The sequence below is a fragment of the Podarcis melisellensis genome (genome assembly GCF_964234715.1).
Source record: "Podarcis melisellensis genome assembly, chromosome: 15".
In the NCBI taxonomy this organism is placed as follows: domain Eukaryota; kingdom Metazoa; phylum Chordata; class Lepidosauria; order Squamata; family Lacertidae; genus Podarcis; species Podarcis melisellensis.
In genome coordinates, this window is record NC_138532.1 from 23,882,777 (window position 1) to 23,905,623 (window position 22,847).

General features: G+C 44.9%; 1 protein-coding gene across 1 annotated transcript in view; it reads right to left on the bottom strand.

Moving 5' to 3' along the window:
* Positions 1–22,847, bottom strand: part of LOC309357540 (uncharacterized protein) — a 144,132-nt gene that overhangs the window by 34,697 nt on the left and 86,588 nt on the right. The window contains exons 47-58 of the mRNA XM_081889719.1: positions 21,673–21,828; positions 20,864–20,984; positions 20,338–20,555; positions 18,309–18,560; positions 17,142–17,333; positions 16,797–17,021; positions 15,667–15,816; positions 15,215–15,318; positions 14,381–14,598; positions 13,327–13,547; positions 12,406–12,552; positions 11,183–11,347 (exon numbers count right to left, since the gene is read on the bottom strand). Of these exons, the coding sequence (XP_081745845.1) occupies positions 11,183–11,347; positions 12,406–12,552; positions 13,327–13,547; positions 14,381–14,598; positions 15,215–15,318; positions 15,667–15,816; positions 16,797–17,021; positions 17,142–17,333; positions 18,309–18,560; positions 20,338–20,555; positions 20,864–20,984; positions 21,673–21,828 (2,169 nt within the window). The remainder of the gene's footprint in view (positions 1–11,182; positions 11,348–12,405; positions 12,553–13,326; positions 13,548–14,380; positions 14,599–15,214; positions 15,319–15,666; positions 15,817–16,796; positions 17,022–17,141; positions 17,334–18,308; positions 18,561–20,337; positions 20,556–20,863; positions 20,985–21,672; positions 21,829–22,847) is intronic.

The following is a 22,847-nucleotide window of genomic DNA, read 5'->3' on the forward strand; positions in this document are numbered from 1 at the left end:
CGAATCCGGGGCGAAAGATTGGGTTAGACCCCTGATGGCAGCGAATAATGAGATCTTAAAGGACACGAGGAAGTTTTTTCGTGCCATGGACCTGATGTTTTCCAGCGATATTGAGCAGGGGGTGGTGCGAAGGCAGTTAATGGCTTGCCAGCAAGGAAGCAGATCTGTCCGTGAGTACTGGACTGAATTTACTATGCTGATTCATAAATTGGGGTGGGACCTATCGGCGGAGCCCATCCAAATGCTTTTCGAAGAGGGGCTTTCTTCAACCGTCAAAGATGAGCTTTCCCGGGGGCCCAGGGCGGAGTCTATGGACCAATTAACCAAATCTGCGCTGGCCATAGGAGCGCGCCAGGAGGCGAGGGCTTTGGAAAGGCGGGAAGGGAAAGGAGACCATTGGAGGGAGTTCCGCATTCCAGACATTCCAGAGCCATCTTTCCCGCCGGCAGAGCCGATGGAAGTTGGAACAGCGCGGGCGCGCGCAGTTTCAAATCCCAGTGAAGGGCGGAAGAAGGAGGGAAAGAGCGCCAAGAGATGTTATCTCTGCCAACAGCCAGGGCACTTTGCCAGAGTCTGCCCACAAAGAAAGGAATGGCAAGGGATGGCAGGAGCTGTTGGGGGAAAGGAAGAGGAAAGCAAGGAGCAAGTAAAAGCCAACGCCTGGCTGCCACCGTCGGGGCACAGCAGCCAGGCCAAAGAGCAATGAAAGTGCCCATGCCAGAACCTCCCAGACCTGCTTTAGTGATAGAGGTGTTACTAGAACTGCCAAACGGACACCCACTAAAGGTCAAGGCGCTTTTGGATTCAGGCAGCTCCTGTAATTTCATGAGTAAGGAGTTTGCAGCTGAGCACCAGATACAGACCATCCCTTTAAGTAACCCCTTGCAGGTGACTACGATTGACGGCAGAGAGCTGTTGGGGGGAGAAGTTAGCCAACAGACTGTCCCGATGATAATGAGAGTGGCAAGGCACACCGAACAGATAGCGTTTAATGTGGCCATCCTGGGAGGAGCGCCCATCATTTTGGGGATGAGCTGGCTGGCGCTACACGATCCGCTAGTGGGCTGGCATCAGAGGGTGGTCTCCTTTGGGTCAGCGCATTGCCTAGAACACTGCAAGGAGGGGAAGGTCTCGGGAGGAGACAGAGTCACCCTAGCGGGGATGGAAGTGATGGGCAAAGGGAAGGTGCCCCCGCAATACGCAGATCTGAGCAACGTATTCAGCGAAAGGGAAGCAGACAAACTGCCACCGCATAGACCCTTTGACTGTCAAATCAACCTACTCCCAGGGGCCCAACTCCCAGTAGGCAAGCTGTACGCCATGTCAGACAGGGAGATGCAGGAGCTGAGGGAGTTCATTGACAAAAACTTGAAGCGAGGTTTCATCAGAGAGTCCCGAGCGGTGGGGGGCAGCCCAGTGTTTTTTGTGGACAAAAAGAACACAGACAAACCGAGACTGGTGTGTGACTTTAGGGCCCTCAATGCAGTGTCGGAGCCCCTGGCTTTCCCTATGCCCCGAATTGACGACATTTTGACCAGAGTAAGGAAGGGAAAGATTTTTACAAAACTGGACCTGCGGGGGGCGTACAATCTGATACGCATAAGGAAGGGAGATGAATGGAAGACCACCATGTTTACCCCTTTGGGAGCCTTTGAATACCTCGTTATGCCCTTCGGTCTACAAGGGGGCTCCGCCTGTTTTCAAGCTTTTATAAACCACGTTCTGGGACCTTTGCTCTACAAGAACTGTGTGGCCTTTTTAGACGACGTGTTGGTGTATTCGGAAGATGAGGAACAGCATGTGAGGGACGTTCGAGAAGTGTTGGGCAGGCTGCAAGCCAACCAGCTGTGGGTGAAACTGGAGAAGTGCCAGTTTCATACCAAGGAGGTGGAATTCCTGGGGTACCGCTTGTCAGACAAGGGATTGGCCATGGATCCAGGCAAGGTTCAAGCGGTACTGGAATGGAAGACACCGAAGACCAAGAAGGACGTGCAAAGATTCTTGGGGTTTGGGAACTTTTATCGGAAGTTCATCAAGAACTTTGCCCACTTGACGGCGCCCATCACCGACTGCCTCAGCAGCAAGAAGAAATTTGTTTGGACGGTGGAGGCGGATCGAGCCTTTGAAGAACTGAAAAGGGCTTTCGCCTCGGAAGAACAACTTCTGCATGTGGATTTACAAAAACCCATGAGAGTGGAAACAGATGCATCCGACCGGGCTATAGGGGCGGTCCTTCTTCAACCGGGGAGGAGTGCGTCGGAGTGGAGACCGTGTGCATTCTTCAACAATATCTTAGGTGTTATGTCAATGACAGAGAGAACGATTGGGTCGAAAAGTTGGCGTTGGCAGAATTTGCCTACAATAATGCGGAGAATGTGTCCACAGGGATGAGTCCCTTTTTGGCTAATTACGGGTGTCACCCCAGGGCATTTCCAGGGGAAGGAGGGGAGAGATGGAGCGTTCCAGCGGCTGAACATTTTGTAGAAGAGATGGAAGCCATCCATCAGCAGCTCCAGCTCAACTTAGAAAGGGCCAAGGCACAATATAAGAAGCAGGCAGACAAGAACAGAAGGGAAGGTGAAACCATAAGGGTGGGGGATCAAGTGTGGTTGTCAACCCAAGGGTTGCCGTTCAAAGGGGGTTGTAAGAAACTGAGGCCCAGAAGATTGGGACCCTTTGAGGTGATTCAGCAGGTCAACCCGGTAGCTTTCAAACTCCGATTACCCAACCACATGAAATTGCACCCAGTGTTCCACAGGTCGTTACTGTCACCATACAGGGGGGGACGTGAAGGGGAGCACGTCAGGGGACCAGCCTTGGAAGAGAGGGAACGCCGCAACCATGTAGCGGAAATCCTCGATTCCAGGTGGAAGGGTAATCAGGTGGAGTATTTGGTGGCGTGGGAAGGGGAACCGGAGTCAGAAAACACCTGGGTAAGTGCAGAGGAAGTCAATGACGTGGTTTTAACAGAAACGTTCCACCAAAGGTTCCCGAGGAAACCTCAGCCTATAGCAAGGTTTAGGAGGGAGTATTTCGGCACCACCGATGAGGAAGAGGAAATGGAAGGGTTCGCGGAGTCGGAGTTGGAAGATGGAGTGGACTCTGATGACGAAGAGTACCTAGAGAGTAGGAACAGCAACAAGTGGAAGGAAGTGTTCGCGACGTCGGAAGATGAGGGAAGTTCTTTCAGGGGTTTTACCTCCTCACCGCCAGTAGGAGAGGAGACGGGAGGGGGTGAAGGGGGCCCTGGAGGGGAGGTGGATGTCAGGGAACTGACATCTAAAGCGCCGCAGGTGCAAAGGCTCCCTGAGGTTGAGAGAGCAGTAGCAGCGGAAGAGGGAACCAGTAGAGGGCGAGCAAGAACTCCAAGGGAAAGTGAGTCGGAGGGATGGCTCAGAGACGCTTCAAGCGAAACCAGTGGGGAGGTCTCAGGACCTCCTATAGGGACACCCACACCTCGACGGAAACTGTCACGCCGGGAGGCCAGACGACGTGTTTCCGTTAAGGAGCTTTTATGTTGGAAACGTTTCCGAAAGCAGCCACTTTCGGATTCTACTAGTGATTGACGCAGCCATGCTGGAGGGGCTCCGTCACAGGCAGAGGTTTGAAAACCTGATCAAACTCTGAGGGACTTGCATTTTACGCACAAGCAGCTCATCGTCCCATCACACATACATAAAAAAAGTTCTATCTTTCTTTGGAATCGTTTGATCGACCATGCCCAGGAGAAAGGCCTCCGGCTTCTTTACAAATGTCCGCTTTAGGACCTTCTTAATTTCATTATAGATCATTTCCCAGTAGGCCTTAATTCTTGGGCAGGTCCACCAAAGATGATAAAAAGTTCCTTCACATTCGTTACACTTCCAGCACTTATTATTGGGCAGATGATATATCTTTGCTAGCTTGACTGGGGTCATGTACCACCTATAGATCATTTTCATTATGTTCTCTTTTAAGGCACTACATGCCGTAAATTTGATGCCTGTGGTCCATAACTGTTCCCAGTCTGCAAACATAATATCATGTCCGATATCCTGTGCCCACTTAATCATTGCTGACTTTACTGTTTCATCTTGAGTGTTCCATTTCAGCAACAAATTATACATTTTAGACAAATTCTTAGTATTGGATTCCAATAGCTCTGTTTCTAACTTTGACCTCTCCTTCTGAAATCCTAGTCTCCTGTCTTGCTTAAATGTCTCATTAATCTGATGATAATGTAACCAGTCTCGAACTTTAGATTTTAATTTCTCAAAGCTCTGTAATTTAGGCTTTTCACCATCGTATTCTATTATTTCGTAGTATTTTGGCCAATCTGATTCCATATTAAGTTTTTTTACCGCCTTGGCTTCCATGGGTGACAACCACCTGGGGGTTTTATTTTCCAACAAGTCCTTATAGCGAATCCACACGTTATATAATGCCTTTCTGACAATGTGGTTTTTAAAACCTCTATGAACCTTTACCTTGTCATACCACAAATATGCATGCCAGCCGAAGTTGTTATCATATCCCTCCAAATCCAAGACATCTGTATTCTCAAGAAGTAGCCATTGTTTCAGCCAGCAGAATGCTGCTGCCTCGTAGTAAAGTCTTAAGTCCGGCAGAGCAAAGCCCCCTCTATCCTTTGCATCAGTTAAAATCTTAAATTTTATTCTGGGTTTTTTGCCCTGCCAGACAAATTTAGATATATCTTTCTGCCACTTCTTGAAACAGTCCATCTTGTCCAAAATTTGTAGTGTCTGGAACAAAAACAACAATCTCGGCAATACGTTCATCTTAATAACAGCAATTCGGCCTAACAAGGAGAGTCTTAGTCTAGACCAAATGTCAAGATCTTTCTTCACTTCCAACCAACATTTCTCATAGTTGTCCTTAAACAGATTCATATTCTTAGATGTTAAATTCACCCCCAAATATTTCACTTTTTTTGTTATTTCTAAACCCGTTTCCCTTTGAAAGCTATCTTTTTCCTCCATTGTTAAATTTTTTCCCAACACCTTTGTCTTCTGTTTGTTTAATTTAAAACCTGCCACTTGACCAAATTTTTCAATAAGTTCCAATACCCTTTTTGTACTGGCTTCTGGTTTTTGCAAAGTCAAAACTAAGTCATCTGCAAATGCTCTTAACTTATAATGTTTAGCTCCGAGCTGTATCCCTTCCACCAGCTGGTCTCTTCTAATCATGTTTAACAGTACCTCCAGGACCGATATAAACAATAGGGGGGATATTGGGCATCCCTGTCGTGTCCCTTTTTCTATCGGGATCTCATCCATCACCATACCATTCACAATTAATTTAGCCTTTTGCTCAGAGTATATTGCACCTATACCATTTTCAAATTTTTGGCCTACCCCCATCCCTTGCAGATTCTTCTTCATAAAACTCCAACTAACATTGTCAAAGGCTTTCTCCGCATCCACAAAGATCAAAACTGCTTTTCTGTTTATGTTCGTCTCTAAAAGCTCCAAAATGTCTATAATGTTCCTCACATTGTCTGACATATGTCTCCCTGGGAGAAAGCCTGTTTGGTCTTTATGAATCTCATCCAGTAACACTTTTTTCAACCTTTTTGCTAAAATGTCTGCAAAAATTTTGTAATCCACATTTAACAGTGAGATAGGGCGGTAGTTCTTAACTTGGTGCTTCTCAGCTTCTGTTTTCGGTATGAGTGAGATAAATGCTTGCTTCCACGATTCAGGAGCCTTTTTCCCCTCCATGATTTGATTACACACTTCTTTCAATGGTTGTATTAGCCATTCCTTAAGTGCTTTATAGTACCTCGCGGTCAATCCATCTGGTCCTGGTGATTTCCCCAGTTGCATACCCTGAATGGCACCCTCTATTTCTTGGTCTGTAATTTTCTCATTCAAAATCCTTTTATTATTTTCACTAATCTTTGAAAGTCCATATTTTTTAATAAAATCTTCTATCTCTTGTTCATTCTTTGGCCCTTGTGCATATAATTTCTTAAAGAAACTTTGAAAGCAATTACTAATCTCATTTGGTTTACTGATGAATTTCCCCTCTACCTCGAGGGATGTTACCGTGTTCAGCTTTTGCCTCTTTTTCAATTGCCATGACAGCAGTTTCCCACATTTATCTGCTGACTCAAAAGTCTTTTGCCTCATCTGTTTTATTTTCCATTCTATTTCTTGATTTATCAGTTCCATATACTGGGTTTGTTGGTACTTTATTTCTCTTAAAATCTCTTGAGACTTGGGTTTAGATCTCAATTTCTTTTCTCCTTCTTTTATCTGTTCCCAAATTTTTTCTTTTCTCTCATTCTGCTTTTTCCTTTTTATAGAATTTTGTTGGATTAGGAAACCACGCATCACGGCCTTACTAGCATCCCACACTATTCTTCTTTCCACATCTGATCTTAAATTCACCTCGAAGTAGTCTTTCAATGTCTTTTGGGCCTTTTTGTAAATAGCATCATCTCCAAATAGGGTGTCATTCATTCTCCATCTGAAGTTTCCAGCTGTTGTCAGTTTAATGTCCATCCTTATTGCGTTATGATCAGAGCAGGTTTTTGGGCAGATTTCTGTCTTTTTAACCCTTGGTGCCAGATTGCTAGAGATCCAAATTTGGTCAATCCTGGTCCAAGTCATCTTTGCTTCAGAGAAGAAGGTCCCCTCTCTTTCCAGGGGGTTCCTTGTTCTCCAAATATCAATCAAATCCATGGTATCGGTCAGCTCGAAAAAGGTCTTTGGTAATCTCCCATCTTTAGAAATTGTTTGTCTTTGTGCTTTATCCATGTTTGTGGAGACGACTCCGTTCATATCGCCCATCATTATGATTTTGAAGTCCATATAGTCCATTAAAGTCTCATGCAACTTCTTAAAGAACTCTGCCTTCCCCTCGTTAGGTGCATAAACTCCTACAATCAAGATCTTTTCTCCATGTATTTGAGTTTCCACTGCCAGATATCTTCCTTGTTCATCCTTAAAGATCATTTTTGGTTCTAATCTTTCTTTAACATACATCACTACCCCTCTTTTCTTAACTTTGTCTGATGAAATAAATTCCAATCCTAGTCTCTTGTTTATCAATAATTTTCTATGTATCCTGGCAATGTGGGTTTCTTGCAGACATATTACATCTAGATGTTCTTTCTTTAATATGTGAAATACTTGGCCTCTTTTTCGAGGGTGGTTCAAACCATTACAATTCCAACTCAGAAGTTGCAGAGACATTTTGTTACTGGGCTTCTTTTCCACCGACTGCTCCAAGTGCTTGCTCCTCGTCTGTCGGTGCTGGGGTCAGGCCAAATGATAAGTTTGTTATATCCAATACCTCCCTCTCAGTCACGGTTCCTTTTTGGAAATCCTCAGCGTTTCTTTCGAGGAATTGATCTTTCTCATGGATTGTTTTGATTTTAATTTTCTTCCCTTTGAAGTTAAAGGACAACCCCTGTGGGAACTCCCACCTGAATCGGATGTTATTTGCTTTCAGTAGGTCCACTAGGTCTTTAAATTGGGCCCTAACTTCCAAAAAGTGTTTAGGGATATCTTTGAAGATCTGTATTTGGGAATTTTTGATGATCAAGGCCTTCTGGAAATGAAGGTTCAATAATTTGTCCCTTTCTTCTTTGGATCTCAACGTGATTAAACAGTCTCTTGGTTTCTTACCTTGTTTCCTGCCAATCCGGAAGGCTGTGGTTATTACAAATTCATCTTCCTCTCCTTCCAACTCATCCGTCCAAAATTCTTGGAATTTGTCTGTGAGAAATTCCCCAAGGTTGTCCTCTTCCTCCTCTGGTACCAATCTTAATTTCAGATTCTTGCTTTTTCTCTCCAATTCCAAAAGTGCCAAAGTAGCATCGTGTTCATGTACTTTCTTTGCAATAGGTGCAAATTTTCCCCTGGTTTCCTCGGCAGTGCTCCTAGCGGTCTCAGCTATTCTCCTTGTCTCAGTACTTTCCTCAATTAAACGGTTAATAGAGTCAGTATTTGAAGATATTGCCGTTGTGTTCAGGTCAAGTCTGGTTGTCAGCTCCGTCAGTTTCTTAGAGTTCTCTGTTGATTGCTTGGTAAGTGCTTCTAAGGATTGATTTATTCTGAGCAGAGCCTGTGTCATAGAATCCATTGATGCCGTTGTACCTTTCTCCTGTGCAGCTGTGGCTCCTGTTAAAGAGCCTCTTTTTTGAACTTGCTTTTGAGCTTGTTTTGTTTTGCTTCTTGTTGATATCTCTTCCAGTGGAGTGCTCATCTCAAGGTCATTCACACAGGAAAGTTGTAAATGGAAAGTCCCACTTTCCTGCCTTGATTTTCTGTTTTAGTCCTCTAGAGGGAGAAGTTGTATCCAAATAACTGAAACAAAGAGACAGGGGAGCCAAAAGCCATGCAAAGTCCCAAAAGAGAAAGTTTATCCAACAGTCTTACTTTGTTGCTACTGAAAAGTTACAAATTTTGCCCTCTAAAGTCCCGATGCTTTTGTTTCAAAAGAGATCTTACTTTGTAGCGCCGCTTTCTTTTGACAGTTCTCTCCAGGCGCTCACCTCTCAGGCAGCCCGGCCAGGGGTATCGACAGCGGAGAGTTTTCCTTTCTAAACTCTCTTCAGTTAGGAGGTTAAATTCAGTCGATCTTCTTCCCCCCCTCTCCCACTCCAAAAAAAAAAGGGGGGGGTAGATCACCTCAGATGTCAGGCTTAACAATTTTCAAAATAAGGGTTCCTTTTAAATATAGCTAGTTTCTTTCATTGCTACTTGAATCGTGCAGTTCCGGGAGGCTGACTTCCTTACTTTTTCACCTTCCCGTTTTCAGCCAAATCTTCTTAGTTTACTGAGTCCATTAACTTTATATTTGCCGTTCTTACTCACGGGTTGTTGTTGCCAATTAGTCGTTTCAGGAAGGAATCGGCGCTCTCCGTTAATGGCGACGCGACTTCGCTCCGCAAGCTGGGTTGCGATCCTCAGCACCGCGCTCACACCCGGTGCCGTTCCGGAGCCTTTAAAAAGGCTCTTTCACGATACCGGGGGACGCAAAGGTGCCCACCGAATCTCCTTGTCCACAGGCTTCAGCGCCTGTGATTTTAGGGGTCCCCCGCTCGCCGTAGCGGGACAGACCCGAACTTACGGAGCAGTCCTGCTTCAGAGCTTGAAGCAAGGACCGCCATTAACGCTGGCGCCGACCGGCTTTCTGCTATCTCTGATGGAAAAAAGTTTTAGCTGATGAATGACACACCTATTAACTGATTGACTGAATTAGCTAGCTAATTAATTTTAAATGCATTTGCATATCATCACCAGCTCAATAAAGAGACAACTTCTGAGATATCAGATGATAAGACTATCAACTATTTAATAAACAAAAGCCTACATGTGGCAGAAGAAAATGCAATTTTTATTTATTTTTGCTTCTATTAAAGTAATGTTTCAAAACCCAAACTGAACAAGATTTCCCAAGAGGCAGCTTCACTGATTAAAATATGCCCACACCAATTCAAAATAGTTCCCATTGGCTAATCAGGCAAGACAACCTGTGGTCTTCCAAATGTTTGTAGAATAATAGAATTGTAGAATTGGAAGGGACCATGATGGTCATCTAGTCCAACCCCCTGCAATGCAGGAATCTTTACCTGACATGGGACTTGGACTTTGTAAACCTTGCTCAATATTGTCTACACTGTCTGGCAGCAGCTCTCCAGGGAATCTTTACCCAACATGGGGCTCAAATCCATAACTCTGAGATTCAGAGTCTCATGCTCTGACTGAGCTATCCCCTAGAGATGAGGGGAGTTGTAGGCCAGGAGCAGCTGGAGGCCCCACAGTTTGCCCACCTTGAGCTTAGCCTTTAGTGTCTTTAGTTGATTCATCTGCCAAACTTTGCTTTTCAGCTGAAACACTGGGTTTCAGTGCTTGCACTTGCTCAGCGCATTGGGACTAGGTTGCTGTCTTCTGTGACTAAGGATGGAGATGGCCTTTAGGAGGGAAAGGTGAGCCCTCCATAGGTGTTCAGTTTGAATTTGTAAAAAGGCAAGTGGGAACATGAATGGTAAGCCACACCCCTCCAAAGGATGCTGCATGTGCCAGGCAATGCACAACCACCTTTAGTCTGAAGGGGGCTGCCCTATTTGCGTGTAAAATTATGGAACCCTTATTGACTAGGATTTCCATCCCTGTATTAGAAATCCTATTTGTGAATAAGGCAGCCTCTTTCAGAATAAAATAAATGAAGACATTGTCTAGGCAATGTGTTTGGTGTGCTCAGCGCCATCAAGGATGTCCCCATTTTGTTTCTGTTTGCCCCTTCATGTGTTCAAACTGAATGGCTGGTCCCAACCACACCATATGATTTTAACACTCTGATACCACTTGATTAGTCATGGCTGTCCCCAAAGGATTCTGGGAACTGTAGTTCACTAAGGGGGCTGGGAGTTATAAGGAGGTTGCTCACAGAGCTACAATTCCCAGTGCCCTTAAACTATATTTCCCAGGATTCTTTAAGGGAAGCAGTAACTGTTAAAGTGGTATAAGAGTGCTTTATATATGTGATGGGGCTATGGCCACTGGAAGAGGCTAGAGGGTATCCATGCACCCCCTCATAAAGCTATGTGGGTGCTGTGGGGTCATGTGTGGAATGAGGGACTAAGCTTTCTTCTAGCTGCCAGCTCTCTCACACAAAATTAAACAGCTTTGAATTTTCTGCTATCCCACCTGATTTGTGGGCAAGGTGGGGGAAGTAAGAGCTTTAGTATGAGTGTAAGAATTGACAAGAACAGTTCAGCACACCTCCCTTCCACCGATCCACTGCTTCAGAACCCCTCTGGGTATCTTGAAAAATGTGGCAGTGGGACCTTGCATTTGCTGAAATAACATTTAGTTCCACCCTAAAATATGCTTGTGTCTGCATGTAACCTTGCAAACCTTGCTCAGTATTGTCTGCACTGTCTGGCACCAGCTTTCTGGGGTTTCATACAGGTGACATTCCCATTCTCACCTGCAGATGCTTCAGACTGAGCCAGAGACCTTTCTGCATGAAGAGCAGGTGCTCTACCACTGAGCCATGTCCCTTCCCCTTCATTTTCTCCCTCCCATTTTCCCCCAATTTCCTCTCACTGAAAAAGATTTGGCACATTTCTTGCATGCTAGACTACCAACTGGGATCCTTGCATTCAGAGAAAGTCAGGTGTGGCAACAGCTGAAATTTGAACATGGAGGACCCATGCTGTACTCACCTGTAACATTATTCAGAGTGCCCACTGAACAGGGAATGGGGAACCAAGTGCCTTCTGGACAATAGTGCCCCCGTGGGCAGGGCCCATTAAGAGGAAATTCAGGTGTGCTTTGTGGGACAGCATCAGAGGCTCCCCCCGAACAGTAATACCCAGAGGAGCACAGACCTGCCAATTGGAAAACAGAACTCTCAGGGGCTGTGGACACATCACACGACAAAGTGCAAACAGTATTAAGGTGCCCCTATTAATGGTTAGCTCAGAACAAAGACCTTGCTCCTACGTTGTTCACATATGTATGGATGAGGGGTCCATACCTTTCTGGGGCAGGGGGAAAGCCAATACTTCTAATTCCTCTAGTATGAATGAAGGTAAGGTAAAGGTAAAAGACCCCTGGATGGTTAGGTCCAGTCAAAGGCAACTATGGGGCTGCAGTGCTCATCTTGCTTTCAGGCCGATGTATGAACTACAGTACTAATCTGACAGAGGTGAATAGAAATCTCTTAATAAATCAGAGATGTGTGCTACTACTGTACTTCATTCCATAACTTTTATTATCTGCAACAAGGCAGTGTCTGAATATCTCTCTCTCTCTCTCTCTCTCTCTCTCTCTCTCTCTCTCTCTCTCTCTCTCTGTGTATGTATGTATGTATGTTAAGGGGCATGTAAATAGAAAGGTTAATGTGCACATCAACTGAGAACTGTGCATATTCACCAGGTTTCATGGAGAATGTGCACATAACCCTTCCACAAAGAGGGAATTTTGCACATTACCTGGTCAATATACATATTCTCCAACAGACCTTGAAACATGTGCTTATATGGATATAATTTTGCAGATTCTCTGGTCATTATGCATAATCCCCAACAGGCCTTGGGAAATGTGCACAGCATCCATTAACTGCTATCAGTGGCATCCTGCCTTTGTAAATCTTCACCATTTTTTACATTTATTCATTGCTTTGCGCAAGATGTCTCAAAGCATCTTATACATCTATAAAATACAAGTCACTTGACAATAATTTAAAAACCAAACATTGGGAAGCAGGGAATACAATGGAAGAAGGTTCCAAATAACTTCCATGACTACCAACCATTCATAGGTAACTCCCCTAGGAATGTGTTTGATTCTCTCATAAAGCCATCTATGTTACTGGACACCCCGTGGCTGAACATTACTAGGACTTGTGAATCACCTCAGAGCAATAACTAACCCCACCTCTTACCATCAGGTTCCCAGTTAGCATTTCCACTGCAGTACCTCCCAACTGGGCATGGTTTGCAGGCATTGGAGGAGAGCGCCCCCTCCAGGGTGTTCAGGGTCCCAGCAGGACATGGCAAAGGGATGGCTGTCTGGGCTGGGCAGTAGTAACCTGCCAAAGCAAGAAAGCATTAGGGGGTTGTGTGTATACATTATATTTATAGTGTAAAGGGATTGGTGGTTGAGTTGGGCAATTTATAGGTTCCTTAAGCTCAGTAATTCTAAGTTTATAAGATCAGGGGTCTGGAGAACTGAAGGACTGAAGGACTGAAGGACTGATTTAGACAAGAGTCCCCATTTGCAGGGGTGGTGCTGGAGAGCACATTTGGAAATGTAAGACGATATATCCATCCCCAAACAAACAAAACAGAGAGAGTGAGGTGCAGGGAGAAGGCAACTCCCCCCAACAAAACAACAACCAAACCCTAAAAACATGAAGGGGGATAGTGGAAGGTATTAGTACTTGTCAAAGGTGTGAGTTTCTGGCTTTGTTATGTAAAATAGTTGGCCAAGTATAGACTATTTGTTGCTAATGGCTAGAGGCCCTTCTGGAAGGAAGCATGTCTTTGCCCCCTCTGTGGCAGCTGTTGTCATCCAGCTATGTCTGTGTAGATCAAGACTGCAGATTGAGAGATGCAAGGATCTTGTATGCATGCTGGGTCCCTGGAATGCGTGTCATTTGGAGAGTTGCAGCACACAAGGATTTGATTCAAAGGATCTTGAAGGGGTGTGGGATGGAGAATTATCATGGTAACTTAGGAAAGGACTTGTGCATCATAGTGTATAACACTGACAGTCAAGGAAAGGGGGTAAGGAGTGCTTTCTACCTCCAGCAAACAGTGTGCCTCCAATCAGTGGAGTTAAATGCAATCTCTCAGTGTCTCACCTCTGGGGCAGCTGAGTGGCTCCACAGTAGCAGCATAACGGCAAGCTGTACCCGCTGGGCAAGGGAGGCAGAAGCTGGCGCCGACCATGGGGCTAAACATGCCAGGCTCACAAGGAACTTCCAGAATGGCACCCTCAGGGCAACGGAATCCTCTAGGGCATCTGTACTCATGAATCCCATCGCTGGGGCAGGGAGCAGCATTTCCCTCAAGGCAAACACACCTACAAATATTACATAGGAGTATCTAAGGCAGAAGTAGCCAACACAGTGTTCTCTAGCTGCTGTTGAACTCCCACTTTCATCAGCCCCATTCAGCATGGCCAATGGTCAGAGAGGATGGAAACTGAAGGTCAGGGAGATTTGGAAGGCAGAACATTGCTACTCCTAATCTAAGGTTCGTCAAGACCCTTGGCCTACACTGGAAAGACAGAGTCCAATCCCCACCTCTAGTTTAAGGCATGCTTAAAACCTGGCAGATGGCTGCCTGAGGAGATGAATGTAGAAAATGACATAATTTTTATGTAATGTTTGCAGACCAAAACCCCCCTATGACAGCCAATTCTGTTCATATGATGTCCATTCCTGACCTCAGGTGAACATGCAAACAGCAGTCATTTCCATTTCCATTTGTGATGGGATTCTCCACATCCCTGCTCTTTGCATCTTAATAATGAGCCCTAAGATACTCTCAGAGGAGAACAAGAAAAATCATAGTTATTAGGTCCTTCCCAAACACTACCGCTCAGTTTAGGGTTTTCCTTTGGGTTCATGCAGAGCGATGGAGATTTGATGTTTCTCCGGGACTGGATTCAGATTACCACTCTGCCACTATCAGTTCAATGTGTTTTTGGATCTCTGATGATACTCTTTCTCCCAAATACCCAGGACAGCCGTGCTTCTTTTTAGCCAGCTCTCTCTCCATCACTCATGTAACCCCTAATTATTTATGGAGAATATCATGCGATCAGAGGCTACTGTGTTTCTTCACAGTGAGCTTGCCTGCAAGTCTTGGCTTGCCATTCAGTCAAGGGAAGCAGCTGTTGCTGCCTCTTACCCTTCATTACATGGCGCCATCTGGGACAGATCAGACATCCCTGATTGGCTGCAGTAGAGTCCAGCTGGGCAAGGCTGGCACTCACTCTCTGCTTTCAGACCCAGAGAAGCAGAAAAGGAGCCAGGTGGGCAAGGAACGGGATATCCAGTCCCATTGGGGCAGAAATGCCCAGGAGGACAGATGTCATTCCCGGTTAGGAGGAAGCTGGCAGAATCCACCTGAAAAAAAATAAAGGAAAATAATATCAGTGAGAAAGAAATATGGTTGGTGAATAATTTTGATGAAACCAAGTCTTAAACGTGAGCTTCCAATAAGATGATATCACTGTGCCAAGCTGATTCAGATAACATTTCTCAAGTAATTGCACATCAAAGAGCCTATTGATTTTCTCTCAAGCTTCTTCTGTGAGCCACAGAGGGGTGTAATTAACTTGGTAAAATTGTCCAAGGTTGTGCAATTTGCTTTTTTAAAAAAAGTTCTCATGAAAGTTCATCATTTTAGTGTGAATTTCTCCCCAAAACACAATTTTGTAAGTAGTTTTGACTAACATGCACATTTTTGCAAGCCATTTACCTTGATAGAAGGCATTTTTTGTGCATTATTTTCACAAATATAAGTATTTTTATTTATGCAAAAACATGCCTAATGTGCAAAATTTTGCATGCTTTTTTTGGAGGGGGGGTTGGGAAACTGCATTGTGAAATTGGAAGATGTACATATTTTGAAGGATAGGTGCTTTGGGGTCTGCATCTGGGTTCGGGCTGTGAAAATTAGCCCAACACATTTGACATCCCTAGTAATGAATCAGTCCTGCTTCTTGCCATTTACACTCACCCTCTGTCTCATGGGAGCTGGGCTGACTGCTCCCCTGGTGCAATAGTAGCCTTGATGACAAAGACCAGTCGGTTGGGACAGCCCAGGAGAGGAGCAGTACATTCCTTTAAAAAAAATAATGAAGGAAAGAAATCTGCAGTAAACATGGGGAACACAGGAAGCTGCTTTTTAACCAAGTCAGGCCAATGGTCTGCCTAGCTCAACATTGTCCGCACTGACCGGCAGCAGCTCTCCAGCATTTCAGGCAGGGAGGTCTCTCTACCTGGAGATGCCAAAGGGGATTGAACCTGGGACCTTCTGCATGCAAAGCAAATGCTCTACCACTGAGCTGTGGCCCTTTCCCAGTGTGCACAGCATTTGTATGAGCAGCCAAGAGCTAGACTTCTTCCCGCTATTGTCTTACCTTCTTTCTTGGGTGGGCTGTATGCTCCTTGCCCCAGTCCCTCACTTACCTGCTGGGCAGGGCTGACAGTCAGATTCCTCAGCAGCACCAGCCTTGGGCCCATTTGTGCCTCTGGGGCATGGGTGTTCTGTGCCAGATGTGGTGCCAGGGGGGCAAAAATGCCCCAGAGGGCATGGCTTGGGGGCCTGGATAACAGCAGCTAGGAATGAAAGAGCAGCTTAGAAACTTCTTGCTAGCATTTTTTCTAGGACATTATTATATTGTGACAATTCTGTGGACAATCTCCAACACTCTGCTCTGAAAACTAAAACATATAAAAGATAATAGATATAAAGCGATAAACGATGCTATAATTAAAAAACCAATATAAAAACAAATCTATTAAAAATGTGGATAGTAAGCAGCACAACACCATCAAAAAGCATGCTGGAATAAAACAGTCTTCACCTGCCGGTGGGAAGACAACAAGGAGGGATCCAGTTTAACTTCCCTAGGAAGTTGTTCCAAAGTTTGGGAGCAAACACCTGGGAAACCCTCTCCCACATTCCCACTAAAGGTGCCTGAAAGGATGGCAGGACTGAGAGATGGTGGTCTCCCCTAGAGATATTAGAGCCCAGGCAGGTTCATATGGGAGAATATGGTGCTTTAGGAAGCCTGGACCAAAGCTGCATAGGGCTTTATAGGTCATAACCAGCACTTTGAATTGTGCCCAGAAACAGACTGGTTGCTGGTGGAGCTGTTGTAGCAAAGGAGTCATGTGCGAACATACCTGGAGCTTAGATTATATCCAGTTCTTATCAAGCATCTGTTCTTATTTACTTGCAGGGAGATAATATGATGGTGAGCATTCCTCCTGCATTCATCCAGATTTGCCTGTTGTGTGTCTATACACCTTCTTGGTAATCCTTCGCTGATTCTGCACTTTTCAATGTGTTTCACTATCACTTTCCTAACTCCAAAAAGTCTATTTATTTTTCAAAGCAGATTTGTTGTGCAAGGGCAACAGAGCACCGTCACACGTATTAAATGTGCCAACCTAAATTTCCCAATTATGTGCTTGATTCCCTCCTGCAAAATACTGACAGTCTGGAGGTGCTCACAGACACAGGGAACAAGCTATCCCCTGCACACAAATCATAACAAGCAACCATCATGGGTACATCCCTCCAATTTCCTCACTTTGGTTGGATGATTCACAGAAGAACCCGGCTGGGCAGAGATCACATGACTCCTTCCCTTCCTCCAATTGATAGGTTCCTTTCTGGCAAGCTGCTGGAGCCACAGATCCCTGAAGGCAGTAAAATCCACGTGGGCACCGGTGGGAAGCAGGTGTGGCGGAGGTCTGTCCTGGAGGGCAATAGTATCCGGGCATGCACATCCTTTCTGGGGCAGCCTTTCCCAGCCCTAAAGCCATTGAGAGGGAAAAGAAGGTTGTGTTTCTTTCCATTAAGGAAGAAGCCAGCTCAGATCTGTCAAGACACCCCCTTCCCTCAAAAGGGGAAAAAGAAATATTCATGCACATACCACTGCAGAAATGCCCCGCTGGACAGAGCTTGCAGTCTGTGGGATCCCATTTCCCACTGTGGGGATTGATGCTTCCTGCAGGGCATGGAATTGGGGCCCCTGTGCCTTTGGGGCAGTAGAATCCTTGGGGGCAGAGCTTCTGGTCAGGATGCGTGGATAGCGAATCACAGTAGTAGCCGTGGTGACATATCCCTGCAAAGGAGAGAGTGTCAAAGACCACCACAAATCACTGGTGAGCCATAATAATAACAACAACAACAACAACAACAACAATAATAATTTATGATTTATACCCTGCCCATCTGACTGGGTTTCCCACTCTAGGCAGCTTCCAACAAAATATTAAAATGTGATAGTCTGTTAAACATTAAAAGTTTTCCTAAACAGGGCTGCCTTCAGATGTCTTCTAAAAGTCTGGTAGTTGTTTATCTCTTTGACACCTCTTGGGAGGGCATTCCACAGGGCGGGTGCCACTACTGAGAAGGCCCTCTGTCTGGTTCCCTGTAACTTGGCTTCTCGCAGCGAGGGAACTGCTAGAAGGCCCTCAGCACTGGACCTCAGTGTCCGGGCAGAATGATGGGGGTGGAGATGCTCCTTAAGGTATACTGGACTGAGGCCGTTCAGGGCTTTAAAGGTCAGCCCTTTGAATTGTGCTCAGAAAGCAACTGTGGGGCTTTGTTTCTAGCAGAAGAGGTGCTGGGTCTTAAGGCTACCTGGAAGTCACTTTCTTTGACCTCCCAGATGCCCTGCTGCCTAAAGCCAGACCTGTGCATGGGGATGGGGAAGTAAGTTTCCAGTAGGTCCATGGTGAGGGAAACTCTGTGTGTACTCAGAGCCTTTGCTCGCTTTATTAATTTGCAGATTGCCAGACTCCCAGGAAGGATTTTCCTCATGTCCCATTGTGCAGAAAATGAGCTGTAATTTCTAACCTAAGCCAGTTGCTTTAAATCATCCACCCACTCACCCCAAACTCCTTTGCAAATTGCATATCAGATATAATTATTTTCTGGGTCAGAAGCCAGGGGAAAAAAAGAGGCTGCTTGATTAGTGCAAGACAAACTTAGCTCAATGTAGCTTGCGGGGTGGCGGTGGTATATTTATAGAGCTTTCTCTTGTTTCAGCATCCAAATTACACTGCGTGCTCTGGAAGGTGATTAAAGAACTCACCAGAAACGCTGGCCAGACCTTCTCCTTGGCAGAAGCTTCCTCCAGGGCAGGGCAAGCAGGCATTGAGGGACAACATCCCAGGTTGGGTTAGAAAAGTCCCAATTGGGCATGGCGTTGGGCTGCTGCTACCCAAGGGGCAGAAATGCCCTGCGGGGCACATGTCTCCACTTTCATCGTGAACAGGGTTTGGTACTCGTGCTTTCAGGGCGCAGTAATACCCAGGCAAGCAAGGACCACTTGGGGTAACAAGACCTAGGAAAGAGAGAGGCTTTATTTTACTTTATTTATATTCACATTATTATACTGCTCAAAAGCTCTGGATTGCACGTAAACTGGTGAGGATGTTGCATTTAGATTGCATTTGGGGATTTAGATACACACTATACCTTTAAAGCACTTTTTTAAATAAAAGGAATAAATTGTATTAGAGTTTGGCAAACGGGATACAAAAATTACTACCCTTTTAATCAGAACTAAAATTTTAATCTAAATAAAAACACAAACCAAAAAGAAAAAGAAAACAGAGAAAGTGAGGATGAAGAAATAGAGAAGGGATAAGGGGGACAAAGGGAGAGAAAAAGAGGAGATAATGAAAGAAAAAGGAAGGGAGGAAGGGAGGAAGGGAGAAAGGGAGGAAGGGAGGGAGGGAGGGAGGGAGGGAGGGAGGGAGGGAGGAAGGAAGGAAGGAAGGAAGGAAGGGAGGGAGGGAGGGAGGGAGGGAGGGAGGGAGGGAGGGAGGGAGGGAGGAAGGAAGGGGAAAAAAGGAAAGCTAGCTAAGAAATTTCTGATTCTTCATCAGTCTGCTATATACAAGCATTATTCAACTCATCCTCTCCAATATAGGTAAAGGTAAAGGTACCCCTGCCCGTACGGGCCAGTCTTGACAGACTCTGGGGTTGTGCGCCCATCTCACTTAAGAGGCCAGGGGCCAGCGCTGTCCGGAGACACTTCCGGGTCACATGGCCAGTGTGACATCGCTGCTCTGGCGAGCCAGAGCTGCACACGGAAACGCCGTTTACCTTCCCGCTGGTAAACGGTCCCTATTTATCTACTTGCACCCGGAGGTGCTTTCGAACTGCTAGGTTGGCAGGCGCTGGGACCGAGCAGCGGGAGCGCACCCCGCAGCAGGGATTCGAACCGCCGACCTTTCGATCAGCAAGTCCTAGGCGCTGAGGCTTTAACCCACAGCGCCACCTGTGTCCCCCTCTCCAATATAACACCCAATAAAACTACTTTCTATAAACCAACATTATCTTCAATCCTCAAACCCAAATGTCATTGGTTTATTTTCTTTTTCATGCAAAAATTCTATGAGAGGTTTCCAATCTTTAGTGAATGTTAACAATGACTTTTCTCTGATTAAACATGTCAGTTTCACCATCTCAGCTAAGCCCATTAATTTTAACAACCATTCCTTCATAGTTGGTAATGACGAGTATTTCCACCTTTGTGTGTATAAAAGTCTCACCGCTGTAATCATATACTGAAACAAAGTTTCATAGCCTTTTCCTAATTGCATGTATTTGTATACAATTTTTTGGAACCTTTAAAGGACATGTGTAGCACATTCTTTCCCTCAAGGAATCCTGGGCAATGTAGTTTACCCCTCACAGAGTTACAATACCCAGCAATCATTAACAAACTACAGTGCCCACAATTCATTGAGGAGCACAAAAAAATGTGCTTTAAAGGTATACTGTGTGTGCAGCCTTAAGCACTACTTCCGTCAGGAAGACAACTGTGGCATGTATTCTTTTTGTAAAACCTGGCCCTAAGGAGATGGGCCTAACCTAAAATAAGATGCCTAGTGTTTGAAAACAGAAGGTGCTGCAGGCATGCCTCAGTTGCAGTTTAACTTAAGCACAGAATTTCATTACAGGTACTGGTCACAAGTCTAGCACTCCATCCATCAGGTCGACTTGCATGGCAGCTTTCAAAGAAAATCCACTTCCACCAGGATTGCCTTCCAAATAGGCATGTTTAGGATAATAGCCCAAACCGAAATCTGCTTGTTGTCTCCTTGACCTACCTGGGTTTGCACAGAATTGGCCTCCAGGACAGGGTGTGCATTCATTGTAGCTGCTCAGGCCTGTCTGATTACTGAAGGTGCCATTGGGGCATGGAAATTGCTTGGCAGTTTCCGTCCCAGAGAGACAGTAGTACCCAGGCAGGCAGTCCAATGGCTTGACCACTCCCCGCGGCGAGGTGTTTTGGGAATCCTGTGCTTGGAAATCAGGATCACAGAACCTGCCAAAAAAACAGACCATGTCTCCTATAGTGTTACATTTTTGTGCATACATTGCTTGGCTAGAGAATTGCCTTGCAAAATTCAGAAAAGTGCAAATTTTAAAGGAAGTTTGCTTGCATTGCAGTCCATGTATTGTTTTGGAAGGTGGAAATTTAGTACGTTCACCTTTAAAAGTGAACTCAGTGGAATCTTTCTCCCTTCCCTGGTCTTGGGAAACCTAAAGACTAGCAACTGCTATGCAGACTGCAAAGAGAAGACGGAAGATAACAAAAAAAAGGTGAAGGATCCCACAAACTGTTTCACTTACTTTCCTGCTGGGCAGACTTTGCACAGGCTTTGACCAGTTTCATCCTGGTATTTTCCAGGGGGGCACGGTTTGGGCTGTGGGCTGCCCGTGGGGCAATAGTGACCAAGAGGACAGAGGTAGTCTATGGAAAAGAGAAATGGGTAGAAAATGTTGCAGCTGTGTGTTACTTTAATGGACACCCTCAGCAGCTATAATGCAAGGAGGAGTGTGAACTTCGAGCATTGCAGAAAAATAATTGAGAAAATTTACAAGATCAATAAATCATCTGCTAGCACTGTTTCTAATTCAGAAGCTGGGCTTGACACATGTGATGCTTGCTAGCCTAGTTTAAAGATAAAAAATGTTCACAAGCACCTTTTGATATAAGCAGTGCTTTTTTTCTTAAAAAAATGTTTAGGGGTACTCTCATTTTCCTACTCATATTGATGGGGCCAAACTTAGATTCACAAAATGTTTAAGGGTATGCATACTCCTGCATCCCCCCAGAAAAAAAGGGCTGGATATAAGCCAACGACCAATTTACATGCATCCAATTTACATGTGACAACATGCATTGCATCAAACCCAAAGGTGACTTTTAAAAAGGCAAAAAATCTGCCCTAAATGTGCACAGAAGTGGTATAAAAGGCACAAAAACAGCACCTAGCAATCCCACAAGCTTTCACGTCCAAATGGCTTGGAGTTTTTTTAAATTTGAAGACAACTGTATTTCCTTAGTTTCTTCACAGTCTAGAAACCAATCTCTTGTTTCTATTCATATTCTTACTGCAACACAAGTGGTGGCCCTTGAGCACATCACATTTTCCTACCTGGATTCTGGGCAGATACTGATCCTTCTGGGCAGAACCAGCCTGCCATGCACAAGCCCTCTGGGGAAGTTTGACCTCGGAGGGAACAGAACCAGCCAGCCACACAAAGACGGCAGTCTTGCAGGGACTCACCACCGCGGTCACCTAGAAAGGAGCCTGTAAAAGGAAACACATGTTTGCTTCTGTCTGTTACCTGCCATACTAATCTGACTCGGCTACACAGAACACAGCAGGGACAAGGCTAGGCTACAGACTTTCCCCTGACATCATCGTTCCAGGGCTGGATTAAGAACTTTAGAGGCCCTAAGCACTTAAAAAAAAATGGTGCCCCATATATACCTATTTCAAAATATAAACAATAATAAACCATAAAATAAAATTTTACCAGATTCTAATTTTGTTGTGTTCCTAAAATTAATGTGTATCATTAATCTCTATTATTACTATGTTATTATTACTATTTTGTAATTATTGCATATTTGTGTATGTAATTTTTCCATTTATTGTGGGAGCCTTTTTTGAGGGGCCTGGTTCAGTTGCCTCATGTAGCCCATGGTAAATCTGGAAATGGATGACCTAAGCATGTGCCTATTTTGCTTAATGCTTAGCCCAGCCCTGCCTAGTTCTCTATACAGGGGAGACTTTTCATGGGGGACCAGCTACTAATCCCTAACACAGTTTAATGCTCATAATACATCATTAAAAAGAAAAAAAAAGCCATGCCAGTTGATTTGGTTAAACTGGACCTTGATAGCTATAATGGAAAGACAGAATTCTGCATCAGTCTGGGAAGGAGAGAAGAGGGATTTCTCTCCACTCACATGTGAGAAAACAGATACAATCAGAATCTAATAGGCTCACTCTTCTCTTCATTTCTGTTTCTGGGAGGTACAATATAAAAAATATTATGATTTGGGGGAATCCTTATTTTCTGCCAATGATGACAAAACCTAGGCTCAGACTGAGAACTGAGTACATAGATAAAGCAGAACTTCAGAGTTTCAGTTAAGCAAGTAGGCAATGCTAGGTACAAGCCCATGATCCATATTTGCGTATTTCAGATGCATAGATGCAAATTTAGGCTGATTTCAGAGGGACACAAACAAACACACACTTGCTATCAGGGCTGACTCTGAGCTACGGGAGGCAAACCCAATTTTCTCGACCCAACATAC